Here is a 23083-nt window from a genome sequence, read left to right as displayed (position 1 = left end):
GCATAATCTATAAGAAGCATCCGTTGTAAGTCTGAAGCAAGTGGATTGTTTCTGCATGTCTATGAGCAAATACTGCTCGTGAGTTAAGAAGGACACTTCAACAATGTGTTTCTGTCTGGCCTGAATGTTGAGGCAATTGCAAATGTCTCAGCTGCTGGATGATTGGCCTGCAGGGAGTGATTTGTGGGTGCTCTTGGCTGGTGGGTATAAGGTGTATATGTATGAATGTTATGGACACATTCAATGGGAAAGGGCAGAGCAGGCTCTACACAGAGACGTTTGCAGGCAAGCAACGTGTGGGACAGCCAGGTAAGACCTTGAATTTACTTTTCGGCCATGGGGCAGAAAGGGAAATCTGTAAGCACTAGGAACCTGATACAGCAGATGGCGGGGTGCCGAGGCAACCTCATGATTTCTTTGTAGAAAGGTAAGTGGGTGACACACTGCAGATCGACAGGGTTGGTAGAACGTCCAACTCAGTTTAATGATAGCACTACATGATACACAGACCTCAGCTAGACACCAGCTAGTTTCCTGGCATTGCACGAAAAGTATAATCACATAACAGATGTACACGCAGGTGGTGCAACTCTTAACGATTCAGATTACATACACCCACTCAGTTGATTGTCTGAAACCCTCACAGCAATGGAAGGACACTTCTGGCTTACCGAGTGCCCAGCACTAGTGATGTAGGACTTCCAAGAACAAAAACAGGAGCAACAAAGAAGGCTATGCTTTTGTTAAAGGGATATATGCAACTACTTAAAGTGCAGTTTAGCTAGCCAAAACATATTACAATTATCATGCACTTGTTAGATATTTCTATATTCATCCCATTTTACTGTTTACTTTGTTTTTCACAAATGTACCAACCTCAACAGAAACAGCTGCGGTCTGAACATGAGTATACTGGGGTATGTAGGCTCCCTGCATAGCTGTTGTGGCCGGCATGTACTAAAGAGAAAGAAAGAAAATCAGTTACTATAATGTTTACAAAGATCTTAATACAATTCTTTGAAAACAAACTAACAATTTCAGAGTCTCTCTTAATGCATATAATAAGTTATAATATTTTCGTGTCTTAAGAGATGTAACCCTTCGTTTACCAAGAGGTTCGCTAAAGTGCACAGATTATGAAAGTGTATGTTTAAGTGCTGGAGAATCATCTCAATTTTGGATGGCAGTACTCCCAAAACCATTAGTACACTTCTAATGGCGTCCTTGTGCTATGTCACAAATCCAAGTGGCAAATTCATGAAGTTATCTTCATCAGGCATCATTTCTAAGAGATCATGCACTTTTTCACGCTGTCAATGTAAGGCTTTTTCATCCACTAAATGAAGGGAGACTATACTCTTCAAGAACAATTCACTTAAGCAGAGCAATAGCAGGAAGGGCTTCAATATTTCCTACCTCCATAGATAAGAGACTTCTCCTCTGGGTAAAGTTGATGACTCTTTAAAGTAGGAGGAACAGATCTGAAAACTAGGCTAGGTAAAGCCAATCTGGAGTGACCAGGATAACTCAGCCAGCCTGGATCTCCTTATAAGAGGGGATATACGTGCCCATTAATTTCAACTTCATTCCATCATTCGTGGAACCAGGCTGCCAATCCATGACGTGAATTGATCACACAGAATAGGGCTGGGGTGCTTTATTTGTGGAGTATCTCAATTCTGGATCACACAACAGGAATAAAGGCCTTTTGAGTTACATTGAAGGCTTTCTGCTCCAACAGGTTAATGTGAGGGAGCAGGGATCTACTTTGCTTGTCTGAGAAGGCACCGATGGAGACTTACCCACAATGTAACCCCCTCCCCTGCCACACATAGTTTGAGAACTCGGTGGGGATCACATTACTCAAAGACGTTGAGCACACGAGCTGACAATCCCAAGGTTAAACCAAGAAAGAGTGAGGCAGAAAAAGCCTTAAGTAGTGCTCCAGAAGTTATCTGAATGCTCTGCTAGATGGAGTTGGTAGTATTGTAAGTAAAGGATGGCATTGTGCATCACCATCATGCAGGACATCTGTAGTTCCAAAGCTTCTAAAAACACCAGACTTCATTGCACATGGAGCGAACCACTATCTGGGAGATTGGCATGATCCTTTAAGGAGGAGAAAAAGCTTTTGCCAAGGTGAAGTCCAGCCTCGCACCTATGAACTGAAGCCTCTTGGAAGAAAGCAAGAAGGAAGTGCCTCCCATAACACTATCTTGATGAAATAATAATGTAGTTTCTGCTGAGCCAAAAGTCTGTTTCTGTGGCTAGGATCCTTGTAAAGGCTCAAGAGGTGGTACTGAGATTGAATGGCAGTTCCATGTACAGGTAGCGCCTGTTTTCCATTGGGAAACAGATGTACTTCTTCTGTTCTACCTACAAGGATATATGGAACCAGCTGTCTTGTTTTAAAGCTCTAAGATGGGAAGCCCTCCCTTTTTACATACAAGGAAATAGTAGGAGTAATATCCCTGCCTTTTTGTAGTATGAGACCATCTTGATTGTTCCTAGAGGAACACCCCCCCTCAACCAGACATTTTTAGTATCCTGTCTGGGGCAGAGACAGACTGGATGGGGAGGCACTGGTAGGTGTGGAGTATAGTAATTATTCACCACTGTGAAGATTCATGTGACCGTGATTATTTCAGTACAATGGCCGTAAAGTAGGGAATGCCTTCCTGTCACTGAAGTGGGCCTCCAAAGATGGCGTACAGGAGGGTACATGGTCCCCAAGGAAGTCACTGAAAATTGTTCTTTCATCTGAAGCTCTTCCACTTCTTGAGGAACATGATGCTCCAGAGAGGGGCTTGAAACAGTAAGACTCCTGAAGTTCAAACAAAATGCAAGGCCTTTGCTAGATGGTAAAAAAAAGATGGTCTTGGAGGTCCTTGGGTGGCCACATCTGCACCTGAACAACCTTCCCCCAATGGCCTGACAGTGCAGGGGCCATTAGAGGATGGACAGCCTATGTCTTTTTTTTACCCATCTGTCACCACCAGGAAACATCTGGCTGTGAGGGACAGAAAAAAGCAATAATGAACCCCATACTCTGGGAGAAAACTCAGCAGGTTTTGGGGGTATTAGAGAAACTATCTCCTGGAAGCAACTCCTAGGAAGCAACCACAGTGATGCCGCCTTTTAAGGCACAGAGATGACAGCTGGGCTGGGGGTCATCTCTAAATGTGGCAGAAGGAGTGCCATTGTGATAGCAGAGGTAATACCTTCTGTGATCCTGACAAACAACTCCATCTGTCAAACCCTATACCGGGCCCTGAGCTTTTGGTCTGGATGCTGTATCAATGAGATATAAGGAGACTCTGCTCCATGACTTTGTTGCCCAAGGTTAGCATGAATTCTTCCTAGGTCAGGAACAATCAGATGAACCACTTGAACTGGTGTCAACAATGGAAACCTTATCTGGCCACAATGGCATTGGCCTGTCACAGGGAAAGACTGGCAGACATGTAAAATTTCTTACAACATGCCTCCAGATACTTCTCCTCTTCTTCTTCCTCCTCCATGTGAGAGGTTGATACTTTACTCTTCAGTGAAGCCACAATTACCATTACAGAGCGAGCTCAGGAATTCCCTCTCATATGCAGTGCACTGTACTTGGTCACATGATACACATTATCCAACAACTGAGATAGCAAGCTAGGATAAAGTTTTCCTCCTCATCTCCTGAGCTTGCTTCAGCAGCAACTGTGGTTCCAGGGCTACGGCAGCATTTTCAAAGCATTGACAATTGTAGCATCTGAATGGACGCAGGCCTTTCTGGTGACATGGTACCACTCTCTGAATAGGAGTCCAGCTGCCTCAGACAAACTATATGAGGAGAGGGCCGAGAGATTGATCCACAGGACAGCTTCCTACCCGATGATGTAGCTGGAGCAGCTAGGACAGAGGCTAAGACTGACAACTAGTTTGGCACTTACTATACTAAGTGAAATAGAAGAACCAATACCATAGGCTAGTCTAGAAGGACAGGGTATCTGTGCTCTAAACATTCAACAAGCATTGGCAAATTCAATCAGTCTCATTTTGCCATTACGCTGGTCTCAAGCATTGACTTTGCCTATGTTGGATGCTTTTAAATGCACCAGCATTAGCCAAAACAACAGTAGTGACTGGCCATCTTGAAAGTCTACTGTTTTATGCGTACAAGATGGCCACCACATTGCGTAATGGGATAAGGCTTGATGCAGCTGCCATCTTGAAAGTATAGACTTGCGTGATGCAACACAAAATCCATCTTGAAAGTATAAATTATGAGCAAGATAGTCGTTATGTTACATCATGTTAGGGTATGTCATGTAATGTGGCGATCACTATGAAAGCATTAAAACATTTTCTCAGTAGGAAGAGTGGAAGATGGAGTGGGAGAAAGAGTAAGTCTACTAAAAGAAAGGAAGACATTAACTCCTATGGATCAATAAAGAAGAAATGAACCAGCAACAATTAAAATAAAATCCAATTAGCCCCATGATGTAAACGGTGAAGAGCTATTACATAGCCAATCAGAAGAGAGAGTAAGAAGAACTGCTGCAACGGTGAAACTAACACAAGAATCTGGAGGCAAGCAATTCAATAAAGAGCAGAGAATGGAGACAGACAAAAAAGCCACCCAATCATGAGTAAGTGGCCAACCCAAAAGCCCACCGTACATAGTATTATTAGCGGTGTGACTTTCCTGGGTGTGATACAAAAAAATAATCTGTGTTCCTGTGTATTGTGATTTTCAGGAGACATGATCACGAGTAGCATGACATGCATAAAACTGAAACTCAGATTTCAGAGAAAAGCCAATTGTAATATTCCAAGTCCATAACTAAATGGAAAGAGAGTGTTCAACATGTGATTCTACGACACACTGCAAACCCCAAACTGAGGGTTACTGGTACTGTTCTCTTGACTCTAATGGAAACATTTTAAGAATAATGGTTATTTAATAATCTCTTGTAGTGATGCCAGAGTAGTTCTCATAAGTACATTGACACAGTAATTGACAAATCTTTTACACTTTACCGTCCATAGGTTGGGCATGAATTCTGAAGGCAGCTGCAAATTAAACCTAATCAGACATCAGGTGCCAAATTGCTAGATTTAAGGATGGTATAATTGGATATAAAACACCCTCCTATTGACTTAACAAGTAAGAAGTGACTGGTTGTGTAACAGATTTATAAACATATCAAGCTCCTAAAAACAGCATGAATTATTGTGCTCATGTTTGGGTGATAAGTAACATTACCACTCGAGTCCGGCACATCTTCCGTATTACATATGGTATCCGAGACAGAGAAGGAAAAGCATAAGCAAATGTTCCTCACCTATCTATCTCCAGGGCGTTAGCTGGAGATGGTGGGTACGGACATCTAGAGTTGCAAAGTTGGTATGTTCTGTTTGTTGAGCTAGGCACAGGCCTACTTGTGGCACCCCCACCCAAAACCCTGGATGAAGTAGTGCTGGACGTTGATCCAGAGTCTCCACTTGTGGAATTTCTGATGAGTTCTCCTCAAGAGACCTGAAAATCATTGTCCTCCTAGGCAGACATTTTTTTAAAAGCATATGTGATTTGCTCAAAGCCAATACCAAATTCACTGTGCTTATTTGAACAGCAGATGGAAGATGTGCACCATTGTTTTTGTTTGTAATGCATTTCTGTCATGTCAGAGCGAACCAGCACAACCTGTTGTGGAAGCTCTCATTGGAAAGACTTGCGCAGTGGTTCGACTACTGTCACTCCAACAAACTGATGCGTTGGTCTTAGACTGTCAATACTATTATTTGTCCACCCCATCCCAGAATAGACATGTCTGTTACAATAGACACCTGTGTGTTTCAGTCCACGAACGGGCTTCCCAGCAAAAGATTGAATTTGTTCCACCACTGAACTTTAGGCTTGCTTTTCCTAAGCAGTAACAAGACTTAATCCTCCAATGACACCGTTACTTGAGACCACTGACTCAGGAAATATCCCCAGGTGAGCACATTTGTAGCCTTCGATTGGGTACTAAAGCAATGCAGGATGCAATAATCTGCAGAAAATTCATGGTCTTTCTCACTGCCAGATACCGTAATGCCAGGTAAAGATGGGTCAAACTCTGCAACTGCAAATCTTGCTCTACCACTGAAGATATTACCTCAAATGAATTGTTGGTGCTCCTAAACGGTTGAACCTAGGGCATTTGGGTGCATGATTCTTTTCACATTGCACTGACCCCCAGACCGTGTAGCAATGAAGTTGTTTTATGGAGTGGGTTTGGCATTTCTGCATTGGCATAGCCCTCCACCAGCCAAATGTCGAGGAAAGGCTACATCCTAGCGATAAAGATGTGCAACTACCATAACATGGTAATTGGTAAAGCCTCTTTACTGCAGACGATATGCTGAAAAAAGCTTTGAACTGCCAATAATTTCTTACTTACCTCAAGGTATTAGGAAAGTTATTACCATATTGAAATCCGGCTTTTGATAACTGGGAGATCATCTCCTCTAGTAGTAGTAGCAGATGATCTTTGTTGGGCTCGTCAATGGAGGAGATTATGTGGCACTGCCCGGAATTCAATGTGATATTTGTTCTGTATTGTTAAAAGCACATTAACCTGGCCAGGAAAAAGTTGGTACATTGGGTCTTTTCCTAGCTGTGGCAACAATGATAAAAGTCTGCCACTGCATTGCCCCAAATGTATGCAGGTTTGCTGGCTACTTGAATGCCTCTCTCCTCTGATCCAAACTGCTCGGCAGCACTGATAGGAATTGGCTCTTGCTTTGTGAGGGCAGGAGTGTCTCTAGCAGAAAGCAGGTCTTCGATTTCTCTTCCTCCAGCTGGACCCCATACCATTCTGCTGCCCTTTAAACACTCCAATTGTACATGGTGATGCCATCCTGGAGCGATGACCTCGGAAGATACGTGTCCACACTTTCTTTGGGGGAATCTGCTGCAAGATCTTGCCAATGTTCTTCAATGCCTTTGGACTCCTTGACATCCTGCGACTCAGAGTCCTCCTCTTCATAGAAGTGTTCTTGTTCCTCTTGTGGCTCTGATGTCATTAGGGGGTCCAATTCCCCATAGTCTTTCTTCTCATGTTCGCTTTCCGTAGAGGGGTTCGAAGGTATTCGGAATACTTGTAGGGAGGCGTCAAAGTCCTTTTTTTTTTTAAGGATTGCAGACATTTGGCCTTAAGCCATCTTTTCCTTCGCTCAATCTCAAGAGCGCATTCTTCGGCATCAAGCGCGGCCATCAATCTTTTCTTTGCCGTCGAAGTTTCGGCTGAACTTTACTTGGCCATCTCAAGACCATAATCGCCTTTCGATGCTGGTGTCTTCTCCCAAGGCCCAATCACCTGTAGTGGCATTTGTATTGAACCCAAGGGGCTCTTTTTCCCCCATTTGCCTTTGGTTGGCGAAATGTTCGGCGCCAGGGCAGTCTTTTGTGTTCTAAAGTCTGAAGTTCTCAGCTCAACCACTCACATCTTTTTCTGCATTACCCGAGTACGCCTCTTTCATTTTCTTGTGTTCCCGCTTGATGATATCTTTTTTGTCGTTCAAGACCTATCCTTTGATGGCATTGCACTCCTCGTTAGCCCGAGGTCTCTCAATGATTGTGTTTCCTTCTGCCGCTGTATGGTGTAGGGCACATGCCTATGCTTTTCTCGTGCCCTCAGTTTGAATTCTGCACAGGCCTGACATGTGTTGGTCTTGTGGTCTCTTGGCAGACAGATTGAAACCTGGTGGTTGCCCCTCTGGGCAAACTTGTGATGGCACTCTGGGCAGAAATGGAAAGCTGTGTTCTCCATCTCACACAAAGCAGGGGGTCCCTGTCGGAGCATTCTTCGTGATTCGCTCAATGCGCATTCCACTTATTTTTTGGAGGAAGTCGGTGGAAATCTGTGGCTGAGACTCCCTTCCTTCTGCTGTAGCAATTATCTTCCCTGGTCTTCGATCATTCTCAATTATCCCCTGTTATCTTTCTTCTTCTTCCTTTTGATGATTGGAGAGCTTCAGCGATGCTTTCAGTCCCAATGGCAAGCAAAAAGAATCTGAAGATGATGACCATGCGTGGAGACTTCCGAGGAGGGCGTCTGAAGTCGCGAGAGGCTGAATTAAGCAACAAATGGTGACAAATGTTGACACCCAACAACACCACCACCAACAAAAAAGAGGGAAAGAGAAAAAAGACTACTACGCAAGAGGAGAGTTTTGGACATAACCACTAGATGGCAGTATAATTCACAGCATGTGAATCCAGAAAGGATTCATGCTGCAAAACCCTAATTGCACCTCAATGGGTGTCTTGAAGTTGAAGGAAAAAAGGTATGGACTTGTTTCGACAGACACCCTTCTTTCATAGGGACCAATGGCTCGGGATTTGGAGTGACCATTGATGTTGCAAAACACTGTGGATGTTGCGGTTTTCTTGCCTTTTCAACTTCTTAAACATGGTCCTACTCAAATGGCATGACTGACCGGTGGGATAGCTCCCCTCGTCTGAAATACATAGCTACACCCGTCTCCTGTGTAGTAAGGTAGTATTATTCAGTCTGCATGACATGTCCACAAGGTCTAGAGACCATCTGATGCCTGCATTTAAAATTGCTCCTTCTTTGATTAGGCTTGAGAATCTCTTTAGGTGCGTTTCTTGAATGGGTTGCAAGACCTCTACAATATCTGTCCACTGATGTTGGTCATACTGATTAAGCAAACCCTGCGAGTTAAGTAGTCACAGATGTACCAGCAGCTGTTCTCTTCCATGCTGCATCTAAGCACTTGGTCTTCTTACCACCCCAAGTAGCTTATGAAAAGGAACGCTTCTTAGTTGTATGGAAAACATTGAGATCTGGGTCCTGTGGATGCGCATTAAAAGTACTTTTGTACTCTGGTGTAATTACTCTTGATTTAATGGGCCTTTGAAGTTCTCTTTAGTGGATCCGGTCTTTAGCACTTGTTTGTCTTCTCTATGCAGTTTCAATATAACTCTTCTTGCTCAGTTTGCTTGGTTACTCCATGTTGAAAGGCAACTCTATGGACAACAGCTTAGCAGGAGGAGACTTTGTGTTAAAGATTTGCACCATCCATACTCATCCTCCATTTGATGTTGATTTGCTGTAAATCTGCCTCTGAAGTGTAGTGAGAACGTGGAGGTCTTTGTGCAGGTACCTTCTTGGTCTGTTCTTTGGAGCATTCCTTTTGCTTGAATCTTCAATTCAAGGTTGAATTTCTGATTTTGTGCATTTCAGCTAATTTGGCCAAATGGGTTTAAAGACACATTACCCTACTTCAGCATGAAGAAATGCTAATCTCTAAAGATTCCTTAACTCAAGTAATTTAAGACACGGGTTCATAAACATTTGTCCATGCGCACACACACACAAGGTACCTTAGCCCACCCACTGAAAAAACTTATCTCCCCAAACTGTCTCATACTCCTCCATTAAGGCTTCATGATTCAACCAACATTAAGGAGATCACAATCTGACTTGCTTATGTGTTCATCATTGCTTAATATGCTGGATCACAAGATCTGAATTGACTGTGGTTTCAAGGTAAACTCAGTAAACTAAAATACTCACAAAGAGCCACATTCCACAAGGAAATCTCTAGAGCATATTGCTCACAACTTTGTCAAATAAGTCTTGTAATTAGATACAAAATAACAAGGTTGCTAGCATAAAATGGAACTGCATAAAATCCAGCAGTCAGACTTTTCCAATTAAGACTGATTTATGAATTACACATTTTTCAAAGCCAGTGCAAGGTTTTCCTCACATCTTGAACTAACTTCTTCATTTCCTGACATTAACCTGATCTGGAAAGCTAATATCTGACAAACTCACTCATGTAATGGAGCCTATTCACCAACCCCTTTGTCCATCGACTGTTTAAGCAAATCTGAGAAGATATATGGTTGTTCAAGTAAGAGAACTATTCTGTGCACTTTTACAAGCACTTATGATGTCGTTAGATAGTTAGAGTAGACTTACTGTTCCGGTACTGCCTAGTGAAAGGTGACTCATCTGCTGCGCCAGAGGGCTCATCATGGAGGCCGGCTGTAGCGACATGGTGTGATCCATGGAGGGAGTTAATACCGCACCCTACAAGCAATAAGAAGATTACTCGATCCAAACCTCATTGTTGCCCACTGAAAGTCACATGCATGAAAAACATTCTATATAATGAAGGATCGATGAAACATGTAGTCTCACCAATATGTTACTCTATATGCTTTCTGGGAGAACAAACACTGTAGTGCTGAACCTATGGGCTTTGCAAACATACGGCTTGGGGAAGGAGTCACCTTATCCAAATATTGTGACAGAAAATAGCATTATTTAGCTGGTACTAGTAGTATGAATTTTCATGGTGCACAGAGAAATGAGGAAGGTCAAATAGCAATGTATTTACAACTACAAAAAACACTTTGCAAACATGCAGGTATAGGTGAGAGGCCCAAAAGACAAAGGCAAATCTAAATGTTTTATTGGAATATGTACTGAAACAGCTTTACATTTTAATATTAAAAAGACTAGATTAACAAGATTACATTGAAATGAGGCATGGTTACAGAAATTGGATGTGAATAGTGATGCTAGGTTTGACTTCAGAATTGACGTTTGAATCTATCAAAGGCGGCTTTGCTTTGCTGCACGTGAATGGCATGCAATGCAATTTAATATTACACTGACACACTTTATGAATACATCAGTTCCTAGTGCTTAGATGGCCTACATTAGCTTGACCCACACAATTAAACATGTTACATGAAGCTTCTCAAGCTTGTTACCTCGAAACGTGGTGTGTCTGCACACACCATTGTGTCCGAGTGGTGGGAATCGAAGCGCCACCAAAAACCACAAAAAGCTCCAGCCCACTTACCCAGTAGAGGCATCTTGTCCTTATAATGTGAAGCAGAAATGCCTATGCTCTTGGCATTTAAGATAGCTCAGTGGACTAATGCATTCATAATCGCGATCAATGTGTAACCTGAAGGATATGGCTTGAAATTCTAAACGTTCGACACAATCTTTCATCCTTCTGAGAATTATAAAATGGGTACAATTGAGTTGGATAACAAATAACCTGTTATTAGTGCCTAAAGACCAGACAAATGGTAGTGAGTGCTATACAAGTGAAGTAACCATCATTATAAGGAAGCTTACTATGAATTGTACTTAAACACTTTCAAAGAGTTGTTATTAAGGTTTCAAAATGTGGGTATTGTTGCAAAGGAACCTTTTTTTTTAAAACTTGGTTATGAAAACAAAGGCCCCCGGTGTGCACAGAGTATGCAGAAGTGGAAGGTCTAAGGCAGGGGTCTCCAAACCGGTCCTGGAGGGCCGGATCCATGCCAGATTTTTAAAATAACTACATGTATCTCAATGGGGATATCCAAAAAATCTGGCATGGATCCGGCCCTCCAGGACCGGTTTGGAGACCAATGGTCTAAGGCAATGCAGCACCAATCATACTTTGAGCCAGAAGACGTCGCTGATGGATGCTTTCTTTTAGTTTGTCCTCGGGCTGCTGAAGGTCACAAGGCTATAAGAAGTAGGAGTACAAGCTGTGAGTGGACAGTTGGTATGTGTTTTCCTTCCTTAACCCGGAGTCCATGGAGCACGGTGGGCTAGCATGCTCTCCCCCTTTACTGACAGAGGGAAACATGATAGCGCCCACTAGATGCGGGGCACTTCGTGAACATTGATTCCCCCCAACAGAGGGGTGGATATATTACTTTAGGACAGTGGAGATTGCATGGACATAGAATAAAGCACTTGAGACCTCTCTTCTGCTGGTGGAAGTTGGCAAATGAGGATCTACCTTGATCTCAGCAGTCGGAGGAGCCGGAGCAGAAGCAAATGGGGACAACATAGGCACGTGCTCCGAAGAGGGAGTGGGGAGCAACACAATCTGCAATTTGGTGATGAACTTGCCTGCCAAGGGAACCAATGCAGGAGTCACTTAATTTCAAATGGTGGGGTAAGACTATAAACAGATAAACAGGATTAGCTCATCCCCCAATCATATCAACAGAGGGAACGGTTGGAGATGCTGGTAAAGCCACTGTTGAACTGCATGAGGGTCAGAATGAAACAATGACACCATCTGTGGGTATCATAGTACAGCTTGGAAAAGTGGAGCGGGCTGTCACTGCGATATACTCATGCATGGTTAAAAAGGCGATCAGGATGACTAGCATGGAAACTTTGATGGCTGCTATGGACACCAGCCTTGGGAAACTGAAGATGTGAATTAAAGTGTCTGATAAAGAGGCTGCAAAAGTTGAGGTGGCGTGATGTATCAATTAAAGGGCAGTGTGACACACCGGACAATGAAAGGAGGGAAGCCAATTTGAAAGGTCTGGGGTTCCCACTCACCTCTAGAGAAGGGTATTACAGTAGCAGTCAGTTTTTTATTGCGAATTTTACTAGATCGGACTGTGGTGGTGAAGAATATGGAGAGGCTCCAGATACAGAAGGTCACTGCTGACTCGAATGCTAAATGAAATGACCAATCAAGCGGCACCTTGTAGTATGAAGTGCTACACGCAAGCCCAGGGCTTACGCTGGGAAGCTGGAACAAGTCTTACGTGGCTAGACCAACTGCACTACTGCCCAAAGCAGCCTGGGTCATGACTATACAGCAGGCAGAATCAATGAGGTCAGGGCCATTTGCAGTAAAACATCTGCACTCATCTCACTTGATGTTTTTATAAAGTTTGCCCGAATCCGGAAACTCGATTTCAGTGAGAATGATGGTGCTTTACATGGAGCTTTCTAAACCAGAGATCACTGAAAACACAGATTTTGACTAAATCTCTACTGCTAAAATGGACACTCAATTGTGAGAGAAAAAAATGTTTTCTATAAGTCCTTTACAATGGAGTGGGTCGAATATTTACTTTATATACTGAGAACAGTTAATTACACCGAGTATGGTTAAGGCCAACTCGAACAACTGTTTAAGACACTGATATTGGAGTTTGAACAATAGCTGACCGTCTGTCTCTGCAACTTAAAAAATGAATGAGATCTGAAAAGCCACCTAAATCAAAGTGAGACCAATGCTCACGTATGAACTGTTGGATTTAAAAAGCCCTTAACATGGGCTTTGCAAAACAACAACAATGCAGCACAGTCATACCTTACATATACATTAGTTGCTACTTAGCAAGTCGAAATGTGGTAGTAGCTCAATTCCTGGGACATGTTTCTTCTGGGTGACTAACCAGGGAGCAGACGTGTACTCTCACCTGACAAGTCCAACCTCTGTAGTTTGTCCCTCTCATTCCTTGGTGACAATTCTGTTTTCCTTCCAAATTTCTCCTTTGCTCTGTGCTAAGACCTGTATGTTAAAACAGTGCACTCCCAGCCACCATTTTGTGTTCACAAGCCATTGAAACCAGCACCCGTGCCCTGCCCCTGCCCTGCTCCCCCCCCCCCGCCCCCCCCCCCCCCCCCCCCCCCCCCCAGCAACAGGGATTTTTCTACATCAGGGCCTGCGCACTTCGTTTTTTGGGCAGCATGGGGAGTAAAGCCTTATTCAAACAGCATTGTTAGATTTCAAGTTAGTGAGGCCCTTTACCTGCTGAAGTCCAAAGTGTGGATTGAGCCTGTCTGTCTCCTAGGAGATTCTGAACAGGAGAAGCAGCTTCCAACTCCCTGGCCAGCAAACCTTGTCTGAGGTCGCTGGGACCTTATATGATCTGCTAGTGGTTGGTACATGTCTACACTGATTGGTGGTTGTATCTGGTGTTTCTATTGGATTAGGGTTAATGTCCTCATTGGTTGGGTATTTGAGGGTCTGATTGGTTTCTGGGTCTGTGATTCAATCATTGTAGGGTTGGGACTAGGGCTAGGGCTACGGTTAGGGTTAGGGTTAGGCTTTCTATTGGAAGTAGGGACTAGGGCTACCTGTGCCATTGGTTGCATGGACTTGTTTTTGGGACTACTGGTAGGGCAGGAGCCTTTATTAGACGTAGAGGTCAGGGTTTTTGAACTGATTGGGTGCTTGGACTTGGGCTAAGATTGACTGTAAGGTCCTGGTCTCCTATTGGTTCTAGATTTTGGAGCTGTGATTGGATAGTGTTTGGGCTAGGGTTCCCATTGGCTGAATGGGTCACCTGATTACTAGGGCTATATAAAAGGCCAGGCTTAGGGCGTCTCAGCCCGGACGCCGAGGCTAAGGGCAGAGAGGACAAGGGCAGTTTCCTGTTTGAGCTTGTTAAGGGCAGAGAGGACAAGGGCAGTTTCCTGTTTGAGTTTGTTAAGGGCAGTGAGGACAAGGGCAGTTTCCTGTTTGACCCTGTTCGAGATTGGTCGGGACTAGGGCAAGAAATACTGCCCAATATACATACCTCCTTTATGTATCTATATACTTTCAATGTACTCGTGGATCAATATATTTATCACTTTCTAGCATTTCCTATTTCTCAGCCTATACTTCGCTCAATATATCTTCTAGCCCAACCTTCTGACTCATCTTAAACTTCTTTCTAGTACTCTTTCCAGTGCACTACCTATCTCTCATCCTATACATCTATCAATATATCCTCTACACGCACTCTCATTTATCCCAAACCCCATACCACTACCATGATCCCCAAAATAACCCTTTCTAGAATCTCCCCTACACTACCCCTCATTGCATCATCTGACACCTCTTTTTACAATACCGATACCCCAAAACAAACCTTTCTAAACTCTTCCCTCTTTTCTACCCCTCCCAAACCCTTCTCACTCCAAATAACTGACTAACATATCCACCACTAAAATTACTTTGATGTTCATCATACTAATTCAACACTAATCCTGATGGGTTCCAGAGTAGCGTGCTACTTGCACTTCAAAACCCCATTAGGGGTAGTAAGTGCTATATAAATACAAACCTCTTTCCCTTCACTATCCTGCCACCTACCCTTCTCTACCCAAATAACTGAATAACATATCACTACTCAAATTCCTTCATATTTTACTATACTAATTTTCAACACAAATCCTTTATGGGTTCCGGAGTGACGTGCTACTCGCCAGAAAAGCGCTTCAACATCCAGTGCTACTCGCCAGAAAGGCGCTTCAACATCCATCAGGGCTAACTAGTACTATATGAATGCAAACCTTTCTTCCCTTTTATCCCTCCGCTATCCTTCTCACTCCAAATAACTGACTAATATCCACCACTGAAATTACTTTCATATTTCACCGTACTAATTCACCACTAATCCTTTATGGGCTTCCGAAGTAGCGTGCTTCAACACCCCATCAGGGGTAACAAGCGCTATATAAATACAAACCTTTCTTTCCTCCTCTATCCTTCTGCTATCATTCCAAATCCAAATAACTGACAAAGCTATACACCACTTAAAATGTACTTGCATGTTTCACTATACTAATTCAACACTAATCCTCTATGGGTCCCGGAGTAGCGTGCTACTCGCCGAAAAAGCGCTTTGACGCCTCGTCAGGGGTAGTAAACGCTATATAAATGCAATTACAATAAAATACAATACAATGTCTACAACAGTAGTGGTCTCAGGTTAGATTGGTCAAGGACCTTTTTAAACATCTTTGACTCTATAACCACTGCCTTATCTCCTCGCTTTCATGGACCTAAGAAGACTTCAGAAGATCAGGGATAACACAGGGTGTTCACTGGTCCTAACCTAGCCACACCAGGTATTGTCCTCTGACACCCTGCAATTCTTCCAGAATAAAGGCATGGGGTTTACATGGATTGGGAGGATGAGAGCTAGAATGCCTATCACAATCGCTTAGATTGACCGCCAACTTTAGAAGAAGATAGCCTGCATTCACCTAAGCCTCGCCTCCAATAACCTCAAAGCGCAGACAGTTGCTAACATATTCACTGCAAAATATCAATACATAAGTCATAAATAAGTCAATAGATCAGTGACATTGAAAAGGTATAGAAGCCAAACTATTATGTAGATTGTCATTCCTTGTACTGGCTTTAATCCAGTCCAACCCCTGTTGCCTTATTTTTATTTTATGATTTGTTCGGCTCTCACGCATATGTTTGCCTGTTTACCAGACCAATTGTTAATCCTGTTCTCGTCATGTAAAGCGCTCCGATACCCACTAGGGTCACGTTCGCCCTATACAAAACTTTACAAATAAATAAATAAAAAAAGCAAAGGGCCTTAGTTCTGCCAAAGAGCATCAAATCCATGACTTCATTAGTTGATGACATTATGTGATTCTCCAGTTGCCTCACACTATCAAGTGTAAATAAGGACACATGTAAGACTTGCTTAGAAGCCACCAGATCCTAAAGAAAATTGCCACAGGCATCATTGTTCCCCTTAGAAAGTATATAAAAAATCATTTAACTGGCCTGTTGCATTGATCACTCTGGTGAGAAGGTCTACTGCCAAGAGGGACCTCGGACTTGTTCTTTCTTGTCCGAAGCATGAGCCCATTCAGCGGATGGCTTCATGAGAAATTAAACTGTTTTAATGGAAACCATCACTTCAATAGCCTTTACTTTGCAAGGATGTGTAAGTGAAATGAAAGCCCTTTGCACTTTGGTTGTCAATTAGAACAAGGTGGTATTTCAAACTCGCCCCTCCTACAATACATTGTCTGAATTTCGCTTATATGTGGAGAGTACCAGTGAGGCTATGGGATCTTTGGTTCCCAGCTTCCCACCCACTTCTATCTTGTTTCACTCCTCAACCTTTTCCTCATTTTCTGTCCAGTTTTACATTACCACTCCTCAATGTCCCATCACAATGTAAATGCACACCATCTTGTAATCTGCCCCACTGCTCATTGCGAAGTGCTACCCTGGTAAGCACTCATCACCTTGATGCTCTAGTTTAAAAAAAGATTTTCAGTAAATACAACCAGAGAGAACCGGGATAATGGTAATGGCCAATAACACTAAGGGGTCTATTTGGATGATGGGCGGATCACCCCTGCCGGGCTGGCAGTAGCCACCACCAGCCCTGCAGGGGCGATCCGCCCGCCATCCACGCCTGAATGACCCCCGCCATATTAGGATGGCTGGGGGGTCTGCGGCGGACGGGAAGACCGTCTGCCACTTTATCGTTCGTCGATCGGGCGGAAAAGGGGCTTCATATAGTGGCGGTGTCTGCAAGACACCGCCATCCATATTAACATGCCGGCGGAGAGCAGCCTTTCCATGGCTGCGTTGCCGCCATGGAAAGGCATGCGGTTTACACTGTTGGCGGCCCGTAGCGGGCCCCAGGATGTTGGAGGGGAGGGGGGGGGGGGAGGGGGGGGAAGGGGTGCACATGGGGGGTGTACCCATGGTACCCCCCCTGCATTGGAATGACAAGGTGGCAGGCACCGCGCGGTGCCGGTCACATTGTGCATGCCAATGCACAACGTGCATTCTCAGCATTGTGGTGGGCGGTGCTCACCACAATGCTGGGAATGGGGGATTCCACCGCCATCCTAATTGCAGATGTGGGAACGCAGCACCCCTGGCGGACGGTCCCGCATACCGTTACGGAAGCGGGCAGACTTTGTCCGCCCACCATCGTAATAGACCCTTTTGTGTTGAGCCAGTGTGGCACAGATCACACAATTAATTTAAGTTTAAAGTTCACCATGTTGGTGATTTGACGGCATTATGAACCCGCCTATCCATTGAAGGTCCATACCAGAGCAAGGAAGAAAATTTAGTATCACAAGACAGCCTGGCACAAACTGTGATAAGTAAAGCGCCTTCAACTAACCACTACTGCTCTTGAAAAAACGACAGAGTGGGAGGAGTGGTCTAAAAAACGAACGCCTTAGCCCCAAGAAATAAGAGTAAAACAAATGAAAAATCAATGCAGCTGCATAATGCTGGCAGGCAGCTCGAGCCAGGCTGCATGTGACACTCCTCAGCTCTTCAGCGGAGAACGGTGTCTGACAAACAAGCCTGAAAACAGTTTCTGTCCATTAGGCTGTGAACTACTCGAAAATGGCAGATGAAACTATATAGAGACACGCAAGCATTAATAAGAACAGGTAAACCAGCCAGCTATCCGTGACCTATCAGGTGGTAGATGGCAAATAAACAAAAAATATATCGAGAGATGAGTGGCAGAAATTTGTAACGGAGACGAGTACATGGCAAAAGTTCTTAACCACATCAGCGCGGCGCAGATTCCTGCGCTGTGCTGAACGTTCTAATGAGCCAACGGGCTCATGACAGAACGGTTCCGTCATGAGCACAGGCCAACCGACGCTCATGACGGAACCGTTCAGTCAAAAGCATCGAAGGGGTTAAGATGTTTTGAAACCCAAGACATTCCTCGCCTCCAGGATAACGACGATGCCTCCTCTTTGCAGGAGGAGGAAATTATGCATTTTTTAATTACTCACAGAAAATCATAAAATCGTGCCAACTCTTGATCATAATATTGAAGTATAAGAGAAATATATTTGGGACTTGAAAGGACAACCATTAAACATGAACAATCGTGAAAGAACTCAAATCTCAATAGAAGCATTTTCACGAGCAAGGCTTGGATGGTGACATGACATCTATTTTTCTTTTGAAGTAATAATGGCAGCACATAATCACACTATTGCAACAAATTCAAAGTGGGAATTGGAGAAGAAAATATTTTCTTTCAAAGATAAGGAAGCAACGTTTTAGATTTTAAAAGTGCATTGGAACGTTGCAGGAGTCTAGATTTCTCCTAAAAACATTAGAGTTGCAGACGGGAAAAACATATGTCAGATATTTGCCTTAGTGACTCACAAGCACACTATGTACTGAAGAGTTTCCTGTTCAGCCTCAAGTTTCTGGGAAGCCACACAAATGGTAATGAATAAAAGATGTGACTACCGACTGCCTGCAAGTCATACATTAACTTTTTACATTTATTTAGTATATTTACATTACAAACAGTGAAATGCAAAGCATTTAACACAGTTGGCTAAAAGTAATTTATTACTACTACTACTAGAAAGAACAGTGAAGAAAGGAGAGAAAAAAAGCAGGAACGTTATAGAAAAATCATAGTTGCTCTTCCTTTAGGCAAGGTCCGATCTGTTTAGCATCTGACGTTAAAATGGATTTGTTCTTTACTGCTTACTGAAAACCATATCAAGTAGTCTCAGAATAGCGAGAGGGTCTGTGTAAGGCACTCACCTTTATGTAAAATTAAATATTATTTTCTACAGAAACATAGATCTTGTCAATCGCTCTGAGAAATAGGGCTGTCTTCCGAATCTTTAGACATGCGGCATGGATTAATAGGAGGTGGCCACATAAACCTGCGTAAATCAGTGGACACATTTTCTTTATAAGAGTAATTTCAACGGGAGAAGTTTCTGCAATAAACATTATCACCACCACGCTACAGCAATACAGTGGTAAATCGTCTGGTGAAGAATTTTCAACTGGGTTTCTCCACATTGATATGATACAGCCAAGGAGGTGTAATTCCTATGACACACCGCTCACTGGTGTAAATTCACGCATGGAGGTAATTATGGGCTCAATTTTTATTATAGTTGCAAGGATACACTGTTGTGATGAAGTATGTTTAGCGCCTAGTTAATGGTCTGCCTGGTCGATTGAGACACAGGTGGACGATAGGTTTGGCTATGGTGGTGACTACTCCACCGACTCTCCAACCGCCTGACGGAGTAAGGGCATCTGATAGGCAGAGATATAGCTGTTCTTTTAATGTCGGTCACCTCCATGCAAAACCTGGTGGTAAAGGACATTAAAAAAGGAATAATGCACTACACAGCATGCAAGATGACTCCCATGGCAAGGGGCGAATTTTCTATTTTATTTCAAAAAAAGCAAATCTCGTTTTGCGATTTTCTTTTTGAAAATAAATACGGTAATTGTGTGGTGCAGGGCTCAGTCATGTAGCTAGAGTCCTGCACTAAACAGCGAAAAGCATTGACATGAAGCGCTGTGAATGCGGTTCCAGCCAATGCGCTATAAATGACTAACAGCTTGGCGGTCATTTCTAAATTTGGCAGGTAGTCCCCCAAACATGGTAATAGAGTTATCTACTCTGTCACCCTGGCAGAACAACGGGTCGTCCGCTGAATTATAAATCGAGCCCTGTGTAACTAATGCTTTTCAGTGGAATACAAGTCCCTAACCTATCTAACTGGGGCCCATAGATTGTACAATAAAAACATGAACATTTACTTGGTCTTCTACCCACCCTGTTTGATGACTTTGTGTTAAGCTAGAGGTATATATCAAACCTTTACCACAGGTCAGTCCTACTAATAATTACTCTGATCATACTGGTTAAGTTCAACATCCAAGAAAGGTTTGATCCTCTTGCCTTGGCAAGACGCTTTCTAATGATATCTTTTTATGTCAACATCGGTTCACGTCTATGCCTTATCAGTGCAACCTGAAGCCCAGAAACGGAAGTGCTGGGCAAAACATAACCTGTTTTAACCCCTTCGCCGCGGTGTTAATTTTGCTGTGGTGCGGGCGGGGCTAGGGGTGGGTGTGGTGCAGCGGTGCTCATTACGGCTCCCGGCAGTCATAAATCACGGTGGGCCTGTGCTCATTACCGCCGGGAGCCATCAGAACTCCGCCCACTGATCAATTCGCCCGCACAGGTGGGGAATTAATCGTGCGTGGGCGGAGCGGCAACGTTCTGACAGCTCCCGGCCGTCATGAGCACACGCCTACTGTGACTCATGACGTCCGGGAGCCGTCATGAGCACCGAAGGTGTTAAACAACCCCATGACTGATGCCATTTTGGCATATTGGACCTTACCAGTTTAAAACATATGGGATTAATCCTCTCTAAGCATTATATGATCAAGCGGCAAACTAACACAAAATCCAGTGGATATCTTAAATTAAAAATACAAAGCAAGTTTTTGCAGTGTGAAATCTCTTCTAGATTCACAAACAGTGAATAACCACACCATTGAGTGATTGTGTCTGAAATATTATGGTCAGATCACAAGCTAATACCTTTTCAACTCACCAAACCTGCTGCCGAAATGGCCAAATTGTAAATGGTCAACACAGGGCGCCACTGGGCCAAGCTCAATACGAGAAATTTGGAAACCTTACTAGAAAACACTCATTCTGAGTTAACAGGAGATCTAGAAAACAGATATAATTCCTTTGTAAAACGGCTTCATACTGCCCTCAATGTGGTGTTGCCCGCACAGTCAAGGAAGACACCTAGTACAGGAGGAAAATGCCCCTGGTTTACTCCCGATCTCCCAGAATTGAAAAACAAAACTAAAAGACTAGAAAGAGACTGGAGAAAAAACTATGATGGTTCCAAGAAACTGACTTATAAAAGGTGCAGTCAGGAAATAGGATTACGTCATTAGGCTGCGAGAATTAGCTATACTACAAAATAATCCAGACTGCTTCAAATTCCTCTAAAGAGTTCTATCAAATACTAAATAATCTTATGACAATCAGCAAGAATGTAAATACGCCTATCCCCTCAGAAAATCACTGTAATGATTTAGCAACTTTTTTGCAGGGAAAAGGTAGAAAACATCAGACACACTTTTGGTGAAGTCATAGAAACCCTTTCCACAGATAACCTAATTTATGGAAAAAGGAATACTTTTGCAGAGATGATGATTAAGAAAACTCCCGAGATTCTCTACTCCCTTAGGTCAGGATCTCCTGCTGATCCAGTCGCTAGATGTTTTATTAAAATGAGGTGATATACTCCTACGTACCTTAGCCAACATCTTTAATCTTTCTCTCAACTCGGGTACAATAACAGCAGCATGGAAACACGCTATTGTGAAGCCAATACTGAAAAAGGTCAGGCCAACCCTTTGATAAATGACAACTACAGCCTTATTTCTTTGTTGCCAGGACCTAGTAAAGTCATGGAAAAATATGTAAATTCCATCCTAACCTCCTACCTTGACGAAAATAATATTTTACACCCATTACAAACTGGCTTCACAACAGGTACTAGCACTGAGACTGCCCTCCTCGCCGCCACAGAAGAGCTCAAAGCCACGTTCGATAATGGAGGTAGAGCAGCCCATACCCTCCTTGACCTAAATACTCCTTTTGACACGGTCTCTCACCCAATCCTCATCAATAGACTAGGACAAGTAGGGATATCTGGAACTATGCTGAAATGGTTAGCAGCCTTTCTTAAAAATAGAACTTTTCACGTCATTGAAGAAAACAAATACTCCAACACTCTTCCATTGCAATGTGGAGTACCGCAGGGGTCTTCCCTCAGTACTACACTTCTTAATATATTTGTAAGTCCATTAGCTGAGATTATAAAAGAACATGGCATTAGAGCCATTTCTTAAGCAGATGATACTCAAATCAAGTCTTTCAAATCAAACAGAATTTACCTCTGCACTTCTAGATAAATGCCTAAATCAGGTTGTGAGCTGGATGGCAGCTAGTAGCCTTAAGCAGCTAGTAGCCTTCAGCTCAACGGAAATAAAACGGAACTACAGGTACTAGGGAAAAACGTATCACTTTAGGGAGAATGGAATTGGCCAGTATCTATGGGAACCAAACCCTCCCCCAAGGAAGAAGTAAAATGTCTTGGTGTTAGCCTCAACCAAGAAATTACTATGACCTCCAAAGCCAATAAATTGGCAGCCACCTGCTTTAAACTCCTTCGCACCCTCAGCAGAGTACTGAGATGGCTTCCTAAATCCACACGCAGAACCCTAGTTCAGTGCCTGATTTTGTCTCGCCTTGACTATGGTAACTCTCTATATCTATTCAGCCCCGAATTTATCATAAACAAGCTTCAGAGAATACAAAATGCAGCAGTCCGCACGTTGCAGAACATCCCAAAGTTTCAATGTCACTGCAGCAAGATCCTCACTAAATAGGCTTCCAGTGAAAAAGGATACAAAATTAAAGTGCTCTACCTTGCCTACAAAGCAATACACAAGAAAGGCTCTACAAAACCTATTGACAGTCCATCAGCTTGCAAGACATCTGCGATATGCCTCCCAGTAACATCAAATTATCCCCAGATTCAAAAGGGCGACAGCCGGAAGATGGTTCTTCTCTGTCCTAGTACCTAGGCTATGGAATACCCTCCCTCTCCAAATTACAAAAGCAGAATTTAAGCTTTCCTTTAGGAAAGTGTTA

The 23083-nt window shown here is 43.3% G+C and overlaps 1 protein-coding gene across 16 annotated transcripts in view; it reads right to left on the bottom strand.

Moving 5' to 3' along the window:
* The window catches only part of RBMS1 (RNA binding motif single stranded interacting protein 1), a 690694-nt gene that overhangs the window by 8045 nt on the left and 659566 nt on the right, over window positions 1-23083 (bottom strand). For all 16 annotated transcript variants that reach the window (XR_015308444.1, XR_015308445.1, XM_086956624.1 and 13 more), the window contains exons 11-12: window positions 9984-10094; window positions 877-957 (exon numbers count right to left, since the gene is read on the bottom strand). Coding sequence is in view for 14 of the 16 variants with exons in the window: in XM_086956624.1 (XP_086812750.1) it covers window positions 877-957; window positions 9984-10094 (192 nt within the window). In the remaining 2 variants the exon portion in view is untranslated. The remainder of the gene's footprint in view (window positions 1-876; window positions 958-9983; window positions 10095-23083) is intronic.

The sequence above is a fragment of the Lissotriton vulgaris genome, chromosome 2_1 (genome assembly GCF_964263255.1).
Source record: "Lissotriton vulgaris chromosome 2_1, aLisVul1.2, whole genome shotgun sequence".
Classification (NCBI taxonomy): Eukaryota; Metazoa; Chordata; class Amphibia; order Caudata; family Salamandridae; genus Lissotriton; species Lissotriton vulgaris.
Note: the sequence above shows the minus strand (reverse complement) of the source record. Positions and strands in the feature narration are given on the sequence as shown.